General features: G+C 38.8%; 1 protein-coding gene and 1 long non-coding RNA gene across 2 annotated transcripts; one reads left to right on the top strand and one right to left on the bottom strand.

Moving 5' to 3' along the window:
* Nucleotides 1-979: 979 nt before the first annotated feature.
* LOC121313559 lies at nucleotides 980-12,177 on the bottom strand. Its single transcript, XR_005950005.1, has 3 exons — nucleotides 12,084-12,177; nucleotides 2,306-2,399; nucleotides 980-1,601 (listed from the first exon to the last, which is right to left on the bottom strand). It is a non-coding gene; the product is annotated as an uncharacterized LOC121313559 (long non-coding RNA).
* Nucleotides 12,178-12,301: 124 nt separating this feature from the next.
* On the top strand, nucleotides 12,302-20,241 carry sem1 (SEM1 26S proteasome subunit). Its single transcript, XM_041246240.1, has 3 exons — nucleotides 12,302-12,473; nucleotides 13,146-13,239; nucleotides 20,024-20,241. The coding sequence occupies exons 1-3, from the start codon at nucleotides 12,398-12,400 to the stop codon at nucleotides 20,064-20,066; spliced, it is 213 nt and encodes a 70-aa protein (XP_041102174.1). The 5' UTR covers nucleotides 12,302-12,397; the 3' UTR covers nucleotides 20,067-20,241.
* The last annotated feature ends 343 nt before the right edge of the window (nucleotides 20,242-20,584 follow it).

Genomic DNA, 20,584 nt, shown 5'->3' with positions numbered 1-20,584 from the left:
AAATCTCATAAGTTATAAAGCAGTATCATACTATTGTAACATATATACAGTAGGTTATATTTAAATGTTTAAGCAAGGGTTATAAGTGAAAATAATTAAAAACTTGAAATAACATGTATTGATAACAACTGAGAATGAAACGAAGTACAATGTTTAAATGTAAACCATTAAGAGTTGCTAAATGTGTTCTTTATATATAAACTAGTAGGACATTTTTTAACAAACTGAAGTGGAACCAGTGACAGTGTTTCCTGGAGGAAAGGTTTTAGTAGTAACACAGTGATGCCCTCGACAAGAAAGCGAGTACTTGTTGTCTGTGCTCACGTTTATGCAATGACTGAGTCAGTGAGTTAATACTTAAAATCTGTATTGCTGGACCCTGATTAAAGTCACCTTGTTCAAAACAATATCTGGTATGGGGTCTTAAGGTGACCATATGGCTCTGTGTTCAGTGGGACAGTTTGGGACAGTTCAGGCTTTTCAACTCGCAACCCAATACATTCTGATATCTTTTACTGTCTCAGGTACCATTATTTCCTTTAAGAGAAACAGGACTACACTTACCAAAATGCATTGGGTTGCGAGCCATCTTGTCGCCTTATATGCTCTCAGTTGTTTAAATACACAAAAAGTCTTACATAATATTCTTCGCCAACATTATCGTTTTATCTATGTAAAAAATTTACATGTTTATAAATGTCCACCATATTTAACTTAAAATTCAGCCTATTTTTTAAAAAAAATTATCATTACTGTTACACATTTTCATTGGCTTAATTTTGTGCTTGTTCAGCGTGATTTGATCAAGGATAATTAAATGACATTGCATCAAAAGTCCCGATTTCTTCTAAGAAGTAGTCAATGGGGTGAAACCACAGAAATTATATATATACATATATATATATATATAATATATATATATATATATTATATATATATATATATATATATATATTGACTGGGGGAAGGTTTATTTGTCTCTAATTGCTTCCCTATTTTACTTCAAACATTTTTTTTTTAAGTTTTTTTAAAATCATACCAAAGATTGAATAAATAAATAAATGTCACTGTGGTTGGAAAGATTCATATTAGTAATGCTGTGTGTGTTACTTGATATACTTTTTGATCTGGAACTTGACTTAAGACAAATAAATAATTACAGGACATGCAGCAGTTACTGGCAGAATTCTGAAGTTACATTTTTTAAAATATTAACAATATACTCATTATTTTATGATATGGAGGCACACTCTAAAATATGAACAACCCTTCTCTTTAAAATGGAAAATATATATTCTCTTAATAAGAGCTGGACCTCCCATATTTCATTTCACTCTTGCTGATAGCATTTATCAGCAAAATCCGGAAAAAAAAAAAAAAAAAAATGTAATTTAAGCCAGATCATAACTGGGCCAGTGAGGAGGAAAGCGGAGGATTACTTGGAGCCTGGTAGCACAAATATAAGATTGTATTTTCATTGTGGCCTAAAAGCCTGTTGGCAAACTGTACTTCAAGCTCCAGATGACAGGCTGTTCAAGACTGACAGACGAAAATGTGAAACTTAAATTCTTCATGACAGACATCTGTGTTGAATGAAACCCCTGACAAAAAGAGAGAAAAAAAAGATAAAATAATTGTACTCTTTAGATGTACACACTTTAAAAAATGGGAACATTTTATTTTAATTAGTTTGCTTTTTTTTTTTTTTTTTTTTTGCAACCAAGAAAGGATAGTAGTAAATACTGACAGCCTATACAATATACAAATAACTATATTTAGGGTGTCGGATTAAATTTAATATGCAATCATGAAAGATATTTCCTGGAAGGGTATCAACTGGAGCAGGTTTCTTAAGACCAAAGCTGACATGTTTCTCCCGAATCAAGCTTATTAATTGGATCATTAAGTTTGTCTAATCCGTGGTGAGAGTTAGCTCGATCCAATTATTTTTTTTTTTTTAAATACATACAATAAATATTTGTTCTCAGCTGTCAACGGGTATAATGTCCACTGTCGATAATTATAAGCCTACGGCAATGAATACTTTTGTATTCCAGCATAGAAACATTAACTGCAAAAACAGTATCTATCAAATCTCTATGTTGTACTTGTTGGTGTATAAAGAAATACAAGGGGGCTCTTTTATGTCCAGCTACTGTATGAACTTACTTTATTTGATAAATCTATATCTTACATAGATTTTAAAAAGTGAAACACAAAGGTTGAGTTAAGAGTCTCTTTCTGATTTTATGAAATGTCAACAAGTCTTTCTTGAGATACTATTGCATCTTAAGTTGGCAATCACCTGTTGATAGGAACAGCAGGCTCCAGGAAAGGCAGGTCTCACCTGTCCTGGCTCCTGTCACTTTCCCTGGAAGACAAGGAGCTCTGTATCTAATCTGGTGGGGAAATCAGAAAAAAAAAGCCAGAGCGATGATGGCAGTCCTCTCAAAGCTCCCTCACCCCCACCCCCAAGGCATGTCATGATCATCACACAGATAGAGCAGTGAACAGAGACTGCAAGACTGGGCTGAGGTCCCAGTAAAGACTTAGCATGAATCAGGCCTGGATCCTCCATGAAAGGTATTCTAAGATCCGAAGAAAGGCTGGGAGTCAGTTTGGGCAGCCTGCTGTCTAGCAAAGGAGACACTAGGCGCCACAGTGTAACTGCAGTCTCAGGTATGCCAAGCAGATACAACTTTTTCCCAGCACTTCACTTGGGATAGAGAGTGGTTTTTACTCATGTAAAATAAAGTACACATTCCTGTATATTTTCTCCACAAAGTGTTCCACTATAGTGATTTAACAGCACTGGAAAAACACCCTAAAATTATAAACCTGTTCCTTCTGAAGTTATTTGACTATATTGTAGTCAGCACTCGGTCAGTTGCGTTTTAGTTACTACCCTTGTATTAAGACTAAAATCAACCCCCATTGATTTTAGTCTTCACACACGTATACATATATATATATATATATAATGTATATGTGTGTGTGTAACAAATTACACGCAATTTCCGATAGTCACCAGTTTTCTGATAAAAAGTCCATCTCTTCAATGTTACAATTTATCTGAATATCCATCACAGCCCGAGTTTAAAAGAAAATAAAAAAAATCTCTCTAATGCGAAATCATTCTGTCTATTGTGCAGTTCCACAGCGCTTCCTCCAGTTTCAACTGATGAGAATGCAGCCAAAACAAAGAGAACGAGACAAGCTTTGGTAATGTAACAATTAATCATGAAACCATTTTAGATACTGTGATGTATTCATTTATTTATTTTTTTATCTGTGATATTTTGTTGCTTTTGTGCATTTTCATTTGCAAGTGAACTATGACATTAGGGCCTTAGCGAGCACTAGTCTGCAATTTTTAATACTGACTTTGGGTGCTGTTTTAATTCTGGAAACTTTATTTTTATATTATATTTTGGTTTTGTTAAATTGCATTGCCTTTTATGTTTTACGCAGTTCTGTACATTTAGATTTAATTTTGCTGTTAGGTCATTAATGGGAAATTTTACATACTGCTACTATACTTACGGGATTTAAAAGTATGTACTGTCTTACAGTTAATGTGTCATCTCTAGTTTTGGCAAGGGATACTTTCAGAATCATATCGTTCTGAATTAAAATATTTATTCTGTTGAAAATATAGTACTGTACCAACAAAACCAATACATTACATCTAAATGGAAGCCTACTTATTTTAAAACATAGTCCTTTCAGCTATGTATTTTTTATATTGTATTTTTTTTTTTTTTTTTTTGTGATCCTTGAAAAACGGCAAGTGTCAGACAGGCACAAATGAAATAATATAATAGATACGCGTCACACGCGCTTAACCGTCACTGAAGTCAAAACGTTATAGGGTCGGACATGTGAGTGCTGACTGTAATCTTAAAAAGGGGGTGAATAAATTATCCTTGGGGGACAGGATTAACATTAAAGGGCGTTATTATTTAGATCCGTTTACATAAGACCCCTTAACTCTACTTTGACCGTAGACATGTTCTTGCAAGGCAAATTACAATTTTATGTTAGCATTGTAATAATGTAACTATTTGCTTGTTTTGTTTGTGGTAATTTTCTTGATAATTCTTGGTAATTGGTCTTCCCCATTTAATCTTTTCTTTTTTTTCCCAGAGTCCTCAGAAGAATAGCAGACCGGTCATGTGTAAACACTTAAAATAATTACAAAATAATTGAAAATTGAATAAATGACCAAAACCAAACTTGGGGTATGCGCTGTGTGTCAATGTCTGAAACAGCTAAGTAATTTGCAATGCGGTACAGGCGGCGTTGTGGTAACGCTGTTCGTATTTCTCACCACGTTCAGCTGCTACTGCTTACCTTGTTTATTTTTCAAACAAGCCATTTAGATTGGAATGTGAAAATGTTTAGAGACCCCGCCTCTACCGCCATGTTAATCACCTTGTGACAGGGTGGCGACGTCCCCAGAGCAGGAAGTTGACACAGACAAGTACTACGGGTTGAAGAGCTGAGCGCATATTTATTGAAATTAAATAAACAAAAAACACATTTACACAAAACACAACTCACAGAGACAAAATAAAAAGTTGAAACAAAAACAAGTCTTGCATACAAATCATTTTAACCAAAAGAAGTACCATGCTGTCCCTTCCAGCACGAGGAGCATTTGTTATTTTTCTTTGAATTTATTTTTCTCTCACCCATTTCTTCTCTCTGAACACCCACCCCGCTATGAGCAGCTTCTGTGCTTTTATACAAGCAGCCATCTCATTAATTAGCAATCACTTAATCAATTCAGAGATGGCCACATTCTGCAAGCATTTCGAGGGCTGGGGCTTTAACTTCATCCACGCTGCCAAACAAAACGAACATCACTCATTTTAACTCAACACAAAACAATACATTTAAATCATAATACTACAACAATAAACCATTCCTTTTAAAATATATACAAAACAATATATTTACCAGCAGGGCTTTGCCCTGCCACATATCTACCCTCAGGGCTCTGCCCTGCTACATATCCTCCCTTGTGCGCAGCACACATGGCCCCAACGGCCACATCTCCCCTCCCTTAAAACACAGCCACCCTTCCTCAAGTCACCTATTGTCCTCCCATCCCTCAGGGAGGGTTGGCCCACATCCCAGTGCTTCTATGGCAGGACTGAGATCCAGCGACAGGGGACCCGGGTGCAGCAGTTGGGGCATTGGGAGCACAGGCAGGCAACCAACCGGCTGCAGCCTCAAGCAGAGGTGTGAGCCCAGGCAACCATCCAGCAATGTCTGGGCCACCAGGGAGAGTGGAGCAAGAGACCAGGCAACCACTTGTGACTGGTGATGCAGCGACCTGGGAGGTCGGGTGTCTAGGAGCCCAGGTCGAGGGGTGTGGCACAGGGTTAGTGGTCAGGGTTGTGGTGCAGGTGGTTTCCTCACCTCCTCCCTCCCATCTGTAGCCAGTGGCTCCCTCTTCTTGTGCTCCGGCAACAGACATTTTTGCAGCGAAACTGCTGCTGGTGGCAATAAGAAATCCCTCGGCGATAACGAACAGACCGGAGTGGACCCACGGGAGGCTTCGGCAGCAGTGGACCCTCGGGAGGCAACGGCAGGAGCGGACCCTCGGGAGACAACTGCAGGTCCCGCTGAACCCATGCAGGTCGCCTGACACATGGCTTTTGGAGGCGGGAGCAGCCGGTAGTCTCCCTCTGGTGGTGGAGGTGGGAGTAACAGGTAATCTCCTTCTATTGCTGGAGACTGCACGGCTTCTCCTCGTGGCGCTGGAGGCTCAGCCTCCCCCTCTTGGGCGCAACGCTCAGCCTCCCCCCTCTTGATCTCTGGACGCTCAGCCTTCCTCCTCTTGGGCTCTGGACGCTCGGCCTCCCCCCTCTTGGTCTCTGGACGCTCTGCCTCCCCCCTCTTGGTCTCTGGACCCTCGGCCTCCCCCCCCCGGGGCTCTAGACGCTCGGCCTCCCTCCTCTTGGGCTCTGGATGCTCAGCCTCCCCCCTCTGGTGCTCTGGATGCTTAGCCTCCCCCTCTTGGGCGCTACGCTCAGCCTCCCCCCTCTTGATCTCTGGATGCTCAGTCTTCCTCCTCTTGGGCTCTGGACACTTGGCCTCCCCCATCATGGTCTCTGGACGCTTGGCCTCCCCCCTCTTGGTCTCCTCCCCCCTCTTGGTCTCTGGACGCTCGGCCTCCCCCCTCTTGGTCTCTGGACGCTCGGCCTCCCCCCTCTTGGGCTCTGGACTTGGCCTCACACCTGTTGGGCTGTGGATGCTCAGCCTCCCCCCTTGGTGCTCTGGATGCTTAGCCTCCCCCTCTTGATCTCTGGACGCTCAGCCTTCCTCCTCTTGGGCTGTGGACGCTCGGCCTCCCCCCTCTTGGGCTCTGGACGCTCGGCCTCCCCCCCTTGGTCTCTGGACGCTTCGCCTCCCTCCTCTTGGTCTCTGGACGCTCGGCCTCCCCCCTCTTGATCTCTGGATGCTCTGCCTCCCCCCTCTTGGTCTCTGGACCCTCAGCCTCCCCCCTCTTGGTCTCTGGACACTCGGCCTCCCCCCTCTTGGGCTCTGGATGCTCGGCCTCCCCCCTCTTGGGCTCTCTGGCCTCACACCTGTTGGGCTGTGGATGCCCTCCCCCTCTTGGCTCTGACAACTCCACTCCCCGGATAGTCTCCCCCCGGGGCTCTCTCTGGATGCTCGGCCTCCCCCCTCTTGGGCTCTGGATACTTGGCCTCACACCTGTTGGGCTGTGGATGCTCAGCCTCCCCCCTCTGGTGCTCTGGATGCTTAGCCTCCTCCCTCTTGGGCGCTGGACGCTCTGACTCCTCCCATTCCAGGTCTGTGTCCATATCCCAGTTGGCCTCCGGTCAGCTTTCCTCCTCATGCCCACAACACAGGCAAAAGGAGCACTCTGGGACATTGGCCTAGGCCAACTGGAAATGACAGGAAGTTGGCACAGACAAGTACTGCGGGTTGAAGTGCTGAGCACGTATTTACTTAAATTAAATACACAAAAACACTTTTACACAGATGACAGAGTAACAGGGTCTTGCTTCTGGGTGTGTGCATTCGCTGCTGAGTGACAGGCAGGAGATCAAGACAGGGGTTGAAGTTGAAACGCCGGCACAGGCACACAGGATTTATTAACACAAACAGAAAGTGAAAGTAAATAAAAATGGTCATTTGACGTTACCAACGATGGTAACGCACAGATGACTGTTACAGCAAGCTGTACAAAAAAATGCAAAATGGATTTACAATCCCTGAACTATTCTTCTCTGTTCAATCCCAACCAAACCCCGACTCCAACTACTAGCAGGACCGTCGGTGGTTTTGCTTCTGATCCCGGGTTACTCTCACGGTGATCAGGATTACACAGTCAGGTCTCCATATCCGGGTAGCGTGGACGATCTTAGCCAGTTGTCCGTGGCTTTGCAGCAGCCCCAAGGTGAACAAACAGGACATTTTTATACCTGACTCCGTGCTGGAACACACCTACCTGCTGATTATCCACAGCTGGCAATCACACACAGCAGGCAGGCTATCCCAGGAGCATCAGGTACTTCATTAAATTAATTACAGTATATACAAATAAAACCCACTCTTCATGTGCAAGGCTCCTGCCCTGCTACTCAGAGGCAAAATAAAAAGTTGAAACAAAAATAAGTCTTGCACACAAATCATTTTAACCAAAACAAGTACCATGTTGGTCCTTCCAGCACGAGTAGCATTTGTTATTTTTCTTTTAATGTCTTTCTCTCTCTCACCCGTTCCTTCTTTCTGAACATGAGCCGTTATGAGCAGATGCTGTGCTTTTATACATGTTGCCATCTCCGAATTACCAATCACTTAATTCAGAGATGGCCACATTTCGAGGGATGGGGCTTTAACTCCATCCATGCTGCCACGCTTGTGTTTTAATTTAACACAAAACAATACATTTAAATCATAATACTACAAAAATAAACCATTCCTTTTAAAATATACACAAAATAATATGTTAACCAGCAGGGCTCTTCCCTGCCACATATCTACACCCTGCTACACAACTGTTCATGAATGTGAACCTACCTGATATGGTAACACTTGCAAATAAAACTAAAAGTGAAATAACAGAATTATACAATTACTTTTATTTACTTACAATTACAAAACCATCATTTTCCTTCACGTAACTTTGCAATATCTGTCAGCCAGGAGTATTTCAGATCACAGTAATAACAATACATAATAGCCATTAGACTACAATGCAGTGGATTAAGTACTAGCGTGAGACTTCTACAAATTCTAACAGAAACAATTACCCTGCTAAATCTATCTCTGCATGTTTCATGAATTTCTAAAAATGTATTTCAAATACTATAGGCCTACAGTATTGCTTGTCATAAAAACATACCACAACTAGAACTGCATTGACAAGTTACTGGTAGTTGACAAAAGAGTAGGGTGATTAAATGTCTCTGTTTGTTGTGTTCCCTTTTCCCATGAACTGTCCTGGTGTTCTGATATTTTTCCCCAAACCTTAAAAAAGTAGTGTACTTTTAGTGTAATGTAGTGTAAAATACTAGTGTAAACAATCAGCAATCACATTTACATACCCTCCAACATTTGAGAGATGAAAAAAGGTGGTGCCAGTATGGTAGTGAGTCTGGCAACATGCTCCTCTCAGAAAATATTTGAAATGTTAACTTTAATTTATTCGATTTCATGCAGCTTATATTTAAATACAACAAAAATCTGTTCATTATGTCTCACAAACCCCATCATGCTGAAGAGCCTTCTCTGTCTTCTTAACCCTGGGCTCAGTGTCCTGTCCTGGCCCACAATTGATTTGTTTTTAAAGCAGGTGGTAACTGACTTACTCCAAAAGTCATTTTTAATATTATTTAATATTAAGAACTTATATATCTCTTACCCAAATGCACAAATACTAGAGAATAATTCTGTGCCTGCATGATATACTGTATAACATTTGCATATTCTTATCAAAACACATATTGAATAGAGAGAAGAAATGACAGATACCATTATTTTTTTTTTTTTGGGATACATAGTATGAGAAGCGAACTGTGGTAGGACTACTGCAGTACTGAAAATTGGTAGCTTACTAAGTAGGTTACCAACTTGTACTATTGCTCCTTAATATGTAGAGTTGGGATGTGATGTGAACTTCACTTAGTATAACCAGAGAATACATTTTTGTTTGTTTGTATAGTTTGTATAGTTTTCTTTTTTTTTTAATCAGTTCTATGATGTAAAATGCATCAGAGAAAAGTCTAAAAGAACATTTGAAACATATTCAAAATCATTAAGCATTCCATGAATTGAAAATCTGAGGGCTTAAAAAAAAAAAAATCATCCTTGGGGTTTTTTTCTCAGGGATAATTATGGATCTATATGAGTGAGAAAGGCAATGACTGGCTAAACTTCCTTACAACAACTACATTTAAATGAAATGAGTATTATTGCAATCGTGTGTTCTCTTTCGGTCATAGTTGCAGCCTCATTAAAAAGATTGTTCTTAAAATCTCTTCAGTTTTTAATCTCCAGCACCCAACACCATGTGTAATAAGAATTCTTACCTTACATAATCTTCCGAGCAGTAATGTTACTATGGAAGTGGTTCTGAGTGCTACTGCTACTGCGGAAATAAGAAATTCTATAACAGAATATCTTTGAATGGACGGTCTCTAAGAAATATCTTTGCTGTCTACTAATTATCTGTCTGGCACAGGCAGTAGGATGGGGATATGACGCTAGCATCCACATTGCTTTTAGTGGCCTGGTGAGGACGTGCAGGAAAAATACTAATAATAATAATACTAAGATGAAGCTCAAAATTTGGTACACACAATCTATTTATGGGGATTTGGGACCAAACTTAGAAATCAGATATTGTTCAGGCTAAATTGGTACAGTTGGAGGGTACGCATCAATGGTCCAATAATAATTTATTTGTTTCATATAGGTTACAATATTAAATTAAAAGTATACAAAATAACAAATTAACTGTAGAAATAGACATACATATGGTTAGAACATGTAGTTAAACATAGCCATGAACGGGAAAGGGAAGGCAGTGGTTGTTGTTATTTATTTATTTATTTATGTACTGTAGCGATCTCGGTTAACGCAGGCAGGCGCATCACCCAGGGAGAGGCAATCCACACACAGGAGGAGGGCGGGCGTGAACCCGGGACCTCTCGCACTAAAGGATAGCGCCAACGCTATACAAAAGAGCCGGCTCCTTTGCAAAGGGCATATATCGAGCTCATGTCCCTGTGTGTGATTCATTGATTTAAAAAAAAAAAAAAGCATTTGATTCCATTTTGCTCTAGGGGTTTATATTATAGAATTCTCCAAAGTGGAGTAGTGGGTAAAGCTTATGACATAATTAAATCAGTGTATTTGGAAAACAAGTGTGGAATAAAAATTGACAACAAAAGAACAGAGCTGTTCTTACAGGGGCGTGGAGTGAGAGGGGGCTGTAGCTTGAGTCCAACGCTGTTCAATATTTACATCAATGAGTCAGCGGTGATGTTGGAACAGTCTGCAGCTCCAGGCCTCACTATCCATGACATGGAAGTCAAATTCCTGCTCTATGAATGGGCTGAATGGGCCAGCCCATTCAGCCCACTGAATGGGCTGGAGCAGAACCTGGCTCTGCTGGAGCACTTCTGTAAGACCTGGGCCCTGGCTGTGAATTTGAAAAAAACAAAAACAAAATCATGATCTTCCAAAAAAAGGCCAGATCTCAGGAAAACAGATATCACTTTACCCTAGGCAACAGCATCCTAGAACACACACTGAATTACAGTTACCTTGGATTAATAATCAATGCCTCAGGGAGCTTTAGTCTGGCTGTGAATGCATTAAAAGAAAAAGCTTGCAGAGCTTTCTATGCCATGAAAAGAAGGCTATATAAAATAAATATACCCATTAGCATCTGGTCCAAAGGGCTGAATTAGGTCGTTACCCACTGCTCATCCACATGCAAAAAAGAGCACTCAAATTCTGGATGCATCTCCGCACAAGCCCCCCAGACTCACTACAGTACAACAGTGCAAACCCAAGAGCTCAGCCCAGAAAACAGTCCCCTGGCCAGCTGGCCCTGAAGCGCACTACACTGACCTGCACTAACACTAACCAGCTTCAGGTCAGCTCTGCTAACCAGCTGCCAATGAGAGTCAACCAAATTATAAAACAAAACAAAGCAACTTATCTGGAACCTTGGGACAGTGAAACTAAATCCCAAAATAAACTTGACTGCTATCTGGCCCTAAACAGAAACTACACCCTTGCAGAGTATTTCTTCACTGTCAGAGATACAAAGCAGAGACAGATCTGATCTTGACCAAATACAGGCTCAGTGACCACAGCCTGTCTATAGAAAAAGGTAGACACAAAAAAACCTGGCTGCCCAGAGAAGATCGGCTGTGTGGTCATTGTGAGACGGGAGAGGTCGAGACAGAGATGCAATGTCTCCTACATTGCACTAAATACTCCCAAACGAGGAAAAAATATTTTGAAAATTTTACAATATCCCTCCCCCACTTCCCAAAAATGACCAACCCAGAAAAACTATCGGCCCTTCTGGGGGAGGGACACACAGCCCCGCTGGCTGCCCAGTACGTGGCTGCCTGTCACAGCCTGAGGGACACTGTGTGAGCGCTCTGCACTGAGGCACCACTGGGGTTCATATTCTGTTAACTGATATTCATTTTATTACTATTATACATCTCAATGAACTGTTGTTGATTTATTTTAATCTGCATTTTTTCATACTTTTATTTTTTACTATATCTTATTGTGTAAAACTTTAGCAATACTGATAATATGTTTGTTTTTTGTACGATATGTTGTTACACAAATTATGTACTGTAATTGCTTTGACAATACTCTGCTGATGTTAGTCATGCCAGTAAAGCATCTTTGAATTTAAATTTGAATTTGATTACGTCACCTACCAGGCCTGTTGCTACATACCCTCGTGCACGATACAGTATATTGAAATATGAAGCATTGTTTTTTTAAGTATAGTTTTAACATAGCTTATATACATAAATAATGTAATATATTGCTGATTGGATACATACTTTATTAAGAGACAGCATTTGGGAAAATATCCATTCTCGTTCGTCTCAAGCACATGCGCAGGAAAACTCGTTGCCGGTGTTGCCAAGTTCCCCTATAATAAACGGGATTGGGCTTGTTGAGAGTCGAGGGTTGTCATTTTCACAAACACTTATACTCTAACATTGGCTGCGCTTGTTTTGAAAGGCAGTGCCGCTTAGTTTTCTCGTGAGATTTGGCCACACTGCTCGTTGCGTACCTCCAGTATCCCATCAGCCTCAGTAGAAACATTATTGCTAAGACGTGTTGTGTCTGACCTGAGACGAAAGGAGGAATTATGTCGGAAAAGAAGCAAACCGTGGATCTGGGATTGTTAGAAGAGGACGATGAGTTTGAGGAATTTCCAGCTGAAGGTAGGTTGAAAATTGCAAACCCATGACGCAGTATAATACGCGGCTGAAAAGTCTTTAGCTAGCTGACCGAAAACAGGCCCAGCAGCCCGGGACCGTGACTCAGTAACTTCTAATATTTACGATGTAATAAATGTATTTGTCAAGGTTGTGGATAACACTGGCATAGCATTCCAAACAGTGGATGCACATTCGTGTTGACTCGTCGTATTATTAATGCTTGTAACTTAGAACCTCCATAGTCTGCTGTATCTGTGGCAATTGGAATACGTACGTATTAGCATTACGGGTATCTAGTACTATAGTTGTATATGTGACTGTTTTACCAGACTGTGACCTTTATTGGCAGGTGCTTCAGTATTAAATCCTTGCACCCCAATTCAAGCACCTTGGTTTTATTGGTCAATCCTGTTCTTAGGACCTAATTTTCTGTTGTTTTGTTCATAACATCCGTGTCTTTCGTAAGTGGTGGCAGGCGCTTTGATTATCTGAATACTCTGCATTGATTGTCTTGCTTTTCTGAATTTAAGAAACAAAATCGTTTCAGCATTGCGATTTCCCCTGCAAATCCTTTGAGGAATGGTCACTATCCCGACCAAAAAATGCCAACATGTTGTAAACTCATGCTAAATTAGCGTCGGCCGTTATTATAATTATACAATTGTTTTGTTTCAGATTGGACAGGGTTGGATGAAGATGAAGATGCACACGTGTGGGAAGACAACTGGGATGATGACAATGTAGAGGATGACTTTTCAAATCAGCTAAGGTAAATTCATCAATAGCACATCAGTGTGCTTTGTTCAGCAGTTGTACACTAATTTCAAGCAGTCTTTTGTGGAATATGTAACTCTTTGTGGCACTGTGATAACCAGAAGTCTTCTGATAGTGACTCGCTCATTTTTGGAGCAAAAAAAGCTGAACAATAACACTGATAGCCATTGTGATAGTCTTGAGCTCAGAAGGTTGAAACTAAAGAAACTTGATCGGTACTCACATGGGAGCAATTTCACACTGTCCAGCCTCAGATTGATTGTGGAAATGGTCCGAGCTCAGATCGAAGAGTGTTCAGACAGGATAGTGAGAAAACAGTCCAGGAAAACAAGCCTAGTTTGTTTGTCCAAACCGGGCAAACATTTATTATTCGCACAGATCTTTTTAGGCGAGCACAGCTTGCATCGCATGCCAGTTCTCCAAATAATTTGATTTAATTGAAATGTAATAATTATAATCTGGATAATTAAAAGTCACATGCAATGGATTTTAGGTCTGATATGTTTTAAATTATTTATATATATATATATATATATATATATATATATATATATAATACACACACACACACACACACACACACACAGAAGTATTTCTAGGTTGATTAATAAATAAACAGTGCATCTTTTAACTATTTTATTTTTTTTACTTTGAGTTTGTGTAATGTTAGCCAGCAAAATAATTATGTAAAGAGCAAAAATGAGTTTGCAGGGTTACACACATGTATTCTCTCAGCTCAGAATCAAACAATATGATGACCAGACTGCAATTGAGCCTTGTCACCCACAGAAAAAATAATTGCACTTAAAAACAATGCTTGATAACTCATTCACACATACATTAGCTATATTGATGTATCTTTCAAAAATGATATACCTTATTACATTGTTAGAAATAGGAAAAATAATCTAATTTATGATACAAAGAGTGGATTTGTTTTAGAAATAATTTTTATTTAGCCTACTGTGTGTGCATTTTAATAAATGTTGTGATGCAAATGGTTATCAAAGTAAATGAATTGCAGCACCACAACATAAAGTGTAGTTCGTGTAAAAACATTGAATGTTGTATAAAATTTGTGTAGTAGATTCCAGGTCTCTGTAATTTCAAAGTTGATGCCCTGTTACTGCTGCAGTATTTCAATGCAAAACAAAAGTTACAGTAAAGAAGTTTAAAAAATGCATGCTGTTATATTTCCCTGCTTACTAAGATATTTCATTTCAACCATCAAATGTCAAGGCACACACTGTGTGAATGCCCATGGGGCCACTGTAATCATTGCATCCCAGATAGTCATTTGCACGGTGGAAACTGAAAAGATCCACGCCCTGGTTTGTTTCGCCAAACAACCTGAGGCCACCTGTTTTTCCCGATCTTGGGTCGGATCGTTATAAACGAGCTGACATTAATTGGAAGCATTCACATGGCTCTTCAATCGATTGAAACCCCTCCCAGGGCACGGATCGTGTAAACATTTAGAGTATTCCCTCACTGTAGCTGCTTCTCATTGGTAATTCCTGTGTTTACATTCACGTAGATGCATTTGGCAGGATTATTTAATCTCATCGGGTTCAAACTAATTCAAGCCTCATATTTAAAGAGCACTTACTAAGAAACCTAAACAGAATAAAAGTTCAGTCTGTACTTGCCATCAATAGGTTTCTTGGCATACAGCATGCTGAAAGTTAAGTTTAATTTTTATTCTTGTTATTATTTTTTATGTTTGACGTGACATGGAAACCACAACTCATACCAAAGTAAATACAATTTAAAACACACAAGCCCGCCAAGTAGTTTCTTTAGGAATTGCAAAACTAGTTGCATTCCCATATGTGCTAGGTGGTCTGAAACCACAACCACCCTTCATTGAACAGCCAAGTTATTCCCTAAATAACAGTGTTTGAGTTTTCTGAAGAAAACAGTGTCTCCTCATAATCGGTGGTTAATGCAAAAGCATTGGGGGTGGGCCATGACAAAGTATTCTAAGGTACTGGTAAACTATCATGAGTTTAAAGTCTCCCTTGTAAATAGTAGTTGTGACCATAAATTATTTTAATGTACCAGGAACACATTGAAAATGGGCTCTGTGGTACAGTAACTGTTAGGTTTAAGCAATTATCTCCAAGGGATTGTGGCATATACGCAATTTCATTTAAATACTGGGGAACTGATGTGCCAGCTAAATCCTTATGTTGTAAACCCTTGCTGCCTTTTTGTTATGAGAATGAGTGAGAAAGCACAGGAGCTATAATCTTTCTGTATACAGGGATCATTTATTATTAGGGCTGGGACGATCGTGGTTTTTTTTTTTTTTTTTTACTATCGCTGCATTGTTTTCCTAAAGACCCGATGCATTGTTTTTTCAGAACGCAAAAGAAACATGTAAATAATAAGTACATTTACAACCACCCCTCGCTATATCACCCCTCTCTATACTGCGGATTCGGATAGGTCCTGGAGTTGGCTCCTCATTTTTACTGTCTAACTCTGCATATGCCTTCGCTGCAACATTGGCACTTAGAATTACTGTTTGTTTTATTTTTTACTACACATCACAAACAAAAATATACAAAACAAATAAAAACAATGCATTAATATAGTACTGTTGTCATATACACATGTATTGCACAGTAACACAAAGCAAATTAAATATCTACTTGCTGAAACGTTTTTTATTTTAGCCAACGAGGTGTTCACATGTGGCAGCAATGGATTGGTAAACGTCACATCGGTAGTTATTTTATCCATCGATGGTTATTCCAATGATTCGCTGGATTGATGCATTGTCCCAGCCCTAATTCAAATAGATTTTACATTTGAGAGAGCCTACTGAGATTTACAACTCAGAACTAGAATATAGCAAAAACAACAAACAAGAAATACATTAATCATAAAGGGTGCTCAAGAACAACCTTAACGGTTTAGTTAATGTTGAATTAGCTTGGTTGCCTTACTCTGAAATGTAGCAGTTCACACTTAAATCAACTGACAGCGCTGAAGGAAAAAAAAACATACATGCAGTGCAACTTTACTGCCCGATTTTGTAAACCTGCAGCTGCGTTTTTCGGTGCCTATCAGGTCTTTGACCCAAGTGAAGTATCTCAGCATAGGTGAGAAAGAAGTGTTTGAGGCCATTCTACTGTTTGAAGACAACTGTGTAACACAGCGTGAATACTGTGCTTACTACGAAATTGTCAGTGAAATGAATGCAACGTTTACCTGTTCTGGAAAAACATGGGAACGAGATTCCCAACTCTTGCTTTAGGCATACAGAAATGTATTTGGGGGTGACCAGTGCTCCATCAAGGAAACAAACATGTACAACATGTTGTATCAGAATAATATGCAAACAAAGGTAAAATAACTGCAAACTGTACTATAGAAGAAGCAACGAATACTTCGTCTTTTTCAACTTCATACAAGGTATGTAAAACCTACAGTTTTTGTTTGCTGTCCTGTAGAAACCCCGCCATGTTATGTAAAATGAAAATTGTTTGTAGTTGTGTACGCTGTGAAGCTTACCGATTTTACAGGATTAAAACTTGAACCTGATGTTGTGAAAACCATAATAAAAAACTATTTTAGATTATTTATTTATTTTTTTCCTACTTATTTAGGCAGACAGTTTGTCTATGTAGGTACTGTATATTGTATTAAAAAAAAAAAAAAGTTGAATTTTCATCCCTGTGACTTCACACACCATTTCCCCCTCCCTCTGTTATTTTTAGTGCAAATTTACTGTGACTTCTCCATGATTTTTAGTGCAAATTTCCATGACAAAATCCCAGCTTCAAACAAAAACTCTCCTCCATCTGAAATATCAAAGTTGGCTTGTCAGAAATATCGAGAGGAATTTACCACAGAATGATAAAAGAAGTTGAGTGTCTGAATCTCTTACTGTGAATGCTGCCGGACAGAATTCTCTGTGAAACATGGTGGGCATTGCCACTGTATCACTCACATAGGTATGAGGAAATACCAGCAATAAGCAAAAGCTGACACTCCCCATGACTGTATGTTTGTGCAAATGGGTTTGAGGTTTAACTCGCTTTAAATAATTAATTAATTGAATGATTGGATACTACACAGCATTTTGTGCTTTGATAGTTGCAGAGTAGTAAAAATTTAAATAAAAAAAAATTAAAAAAAACATGATGTTAAATATTTCTTGGTGGTGTTTTGATAGTTTTTTTTTTTTTTTTTTAAATAAAGTTTTGAGGTTTAATATTTCAGTCCAGGTTTGATAACATTAACACAATCCTAAAACACTATATTACAAATATTTAAATCCAGAATAAATAGAATTCAAACAAAAAATCTATTGTGCTCCGAGGAAGACCTATGGGTCGATACGTGTAAGCCATTATTATGTTTACCGTGGTTTTAAATATGTTCAAATAAAGACGATCACTTTTATTGAAAATTCCTTGGGCCTTTGGACTTAATTGAAACGGGAGTTGCAGTCTAAATTTCTCCTTCGATGGGATTTCTCACTGGAGGAGACTTCTGTTTACCTGTATCCCAGGATGAGGCATCCCGGATTTTAAAAGCTGATCCTGAACACTTTTGTAGAATGCATTTTCTACAAAAAAAAGTATGTTGAAGTAGGTTTATAGTTTTTTTTTTTTTTTTTTTAATTTCTAAATGCTGTGTGTTTTACAATTACCAAAGTTTTATAGATTGAACAGCAAAAATGAGGTCACTGGCTTGCCAGAGCCTAAGAATTGCTGGCAACTGGTCTTAAATAAATGATATTTATTTCAGAAGTTAGCATCTCCTGGAAGCCTGCTTGTTCAAAATGACTCATCAGAAAAATACTTTAGACCGTTGCACTAGCATTTTCATTTTTGGTACCATAACTTGTCATATGGTTAAAAACAATATCATTAAAGCCACAGTTTGGTTGAAAATAAATCTAAACCTTCATGTTTTATCGTACTGCTTTTGGTTTAGATTTTATTTGTGGTTTTATCAATTCAAATGGTGAAAATTACCTTTTTACAGTAAAACATTTTTAACTTGTGGCCACGTTAGTCATTTGCTTGACATTCTGTATACAACTTTGTTATATGTTTACTTTTTTTGTACAAAAGCTGCTGCCACTGCCTATGAAAGACTCAGTTCAGAGACAGTTTGAGATACAGATGTTGTTTGCAGTGTTGTAAACATTGCTTTCTATGGACTTTTGATACAGACCTCAGACCCAGTACCACCAAAATATGGAGATCATGTGACTGTTTAGGTTTTGTGATATTGTCTTCATATTTGGCACACGTCTGTATTCAAGTATGCTTCTATTAATTGTAAGGTTAGTTTTCTTTTTAACAAGTCAGTCCCCTTCAGGTAACATCAATCAAAATAGTTTTATTCAAGAACAAAGCAAATCCAAAGAGAGTATAGGATGCAGTCGCAGGATAATACTGTAGGCAGAGTTCTCAGCAGATGGAATTTGAGTAACAAAGCTGCAGGTAAACCTACAGGTCTTGACGGGTGGTATTCGAGCCCCGAAAAGTTACAGACATTAATATACTGGGCAGGTTACCTAGAGGGAGCGGAAATCTCCTACCTTCAGCAGTGAACAGCAGGCGCTCCATGACGAAGTTTGTGGATTAGAATCAGTTTTAGCTGAGCTGATTAACACTTATGATTAAAATCGGCTTTTTAAGTAGAAACAACTCCTGCATGAACAAGGGTCATCCGCCTGAGGTCACAACTGCTCTTTGAGCAATAAAAAAAAATGTTTCTTATCATGACTTTCAGACATGGAGGCACCTCGAGCTGCGTGCAAAGTTAGAGAACTACAAGGACAGGGCAACATTTAGGCAGTAGATTTGAAAAGCCTTTCATGAAAAACATGAAAATAGCACAATGTTCAGAGACCGTTTCAATGATTTCTCAGTTCTTTACCATTTGATGGGACACACAAAATTATTACAATTTATGTAAAACCTTACACAGTCAGTTGCTGTTTTGGTTATCACTGCCACATTGATTTTACCTTGTACCTCATTTTATGTATTATATAGTAAAAATGTATAATTCTTTTGGGGAAATTTGTTTTGGTTTTTTGGCGATTTTTAAATAGAGCTTTGGATTTTCTGTTTTAACTGATAAAACATCCCCCCCACCCCTGAAACAAAAAATAAAGAAATCTGTGTATAGCCATAAACACCGGGAAAACACTGGAAATGGTTACTCAGTTTATGCCGACTTCACCCCTTTCCCAGTGCAGTTGAGCAGTGTTCCTGACTTGTATCATTGATTTTGTTCTGTATACTTTAAACCCACCACAACTACTGAGTGTCAGCAAATTCCTACATTTCTATTGGAGACTCCACTAGCGAGATTTCAAACGAATTGTAAGACTTGTTCATGGGATTCAAAGCTGTATTGCACTATAGAATAAAACAGTTGCGAATGTAAAAAAAATGCCTAGACACACACAAACTGCAGAAGGATTTTGTTGTGGAAGACAGCAAAGGAAAGAAGGTACAACTTAAATGTGCAAAAACTGTCGAGTTACTGTACATATTGTGACAGAAAATAAATGCCAAAGCACTATGGAACGTAACTGTAAAGTAAAAGCCCCGAAAAATTATTTACATAACTCAAATAGCTCAAAATGAAATTAATAAAAACAGAAACCGTAATTTATAGACTACCACATCTCATGACAGTATCCAGCTGTTCTGTGATTCTCTTTCACATTTATGGGTGTTTTGTGAAGTAGGTGTCTGTCCCTTCATGCTGGAATAACTTTATTTCCTTTCTTCTTGCAGAGCGGAACTAGAAAAACATGGATACAAGATGGAGACGTCATAGCTTTCTCTAGACCTTTGAGGATTAAGTTCTAAATGTGAAAAAGGGATTTTGTGTTGGTGTGAATTGTATCCTGCTATTACAGAAGAGCTGACGTTTACTGTAGATATTAAACAACATCTAATTTTTCAACTGTTGCTGTACTTAATTATTTTCTACAAAAAAAAAAACTTCAGTGCCCCCCCCCCCCCCCCCCCCCAGAATTACAAAACTGAAACATTTATGTACCTGTATTTTTGAATACTCCTTCATTTTCTAGTATTAAAATATTAAACAGCCTGTCCCTGTCTCAAATTTGGTTATTTTAATGTAGCCTGGTGTATCTTTATGATTACTAGTTTGTAATTTAAAGTAATTGTTGCTATATATATATATATATATATATATATATATATATATATATATATATAATATGTTTGTTTTTTTTTTTTCAACTGTTCAGTTGTGAAAGAATGTTACAGCATGAATTTTCATTTAAAAACATGACACTTGGTATTATATACAGGGTAAAAGTTAGCTCT

The sequence above is a fragment of the Polyodon spathula genome, chromosome 3 (assembly GCF_017654505.1).
Source record: "Polyodon spathula isolate WHYD16114869_AA chromosome 3, ASM1765450v1, whole genome shotgun sequence".
NCBI lineage: Eukaryota > Metazoa > Chordata > Actinopteri > Acipenseriformes > Polyodontidae > Polyodon > Polyodon spathula.
This window is presented reverse-complemented; position numbering and strand designations above follow the sequence as displayed.

Coding starts and splice junctions, on each gene's coding strand:
- sem1 (XM_041246240.1), top strand. CDS start 12,398: ATGTCGGAAAAGAAGCAAACCGTGGATCTGGGATTGTTAGAAGAGGAC. Junction 12,474..13,145: donor TGAGGAATTTCCAGCTGAAG/GTAGGTTGAAAA, acceptor GTTTTGTTTCAG/ATTGGACAGGGTTGGATGAA. Junction 13,240..20,023: donor GACTTTTCAAATCAGCTAAG/GTAAATTCATCA, acceptor TTCTTCTTGCAG/AGCGGAACTAGAAAAACATG.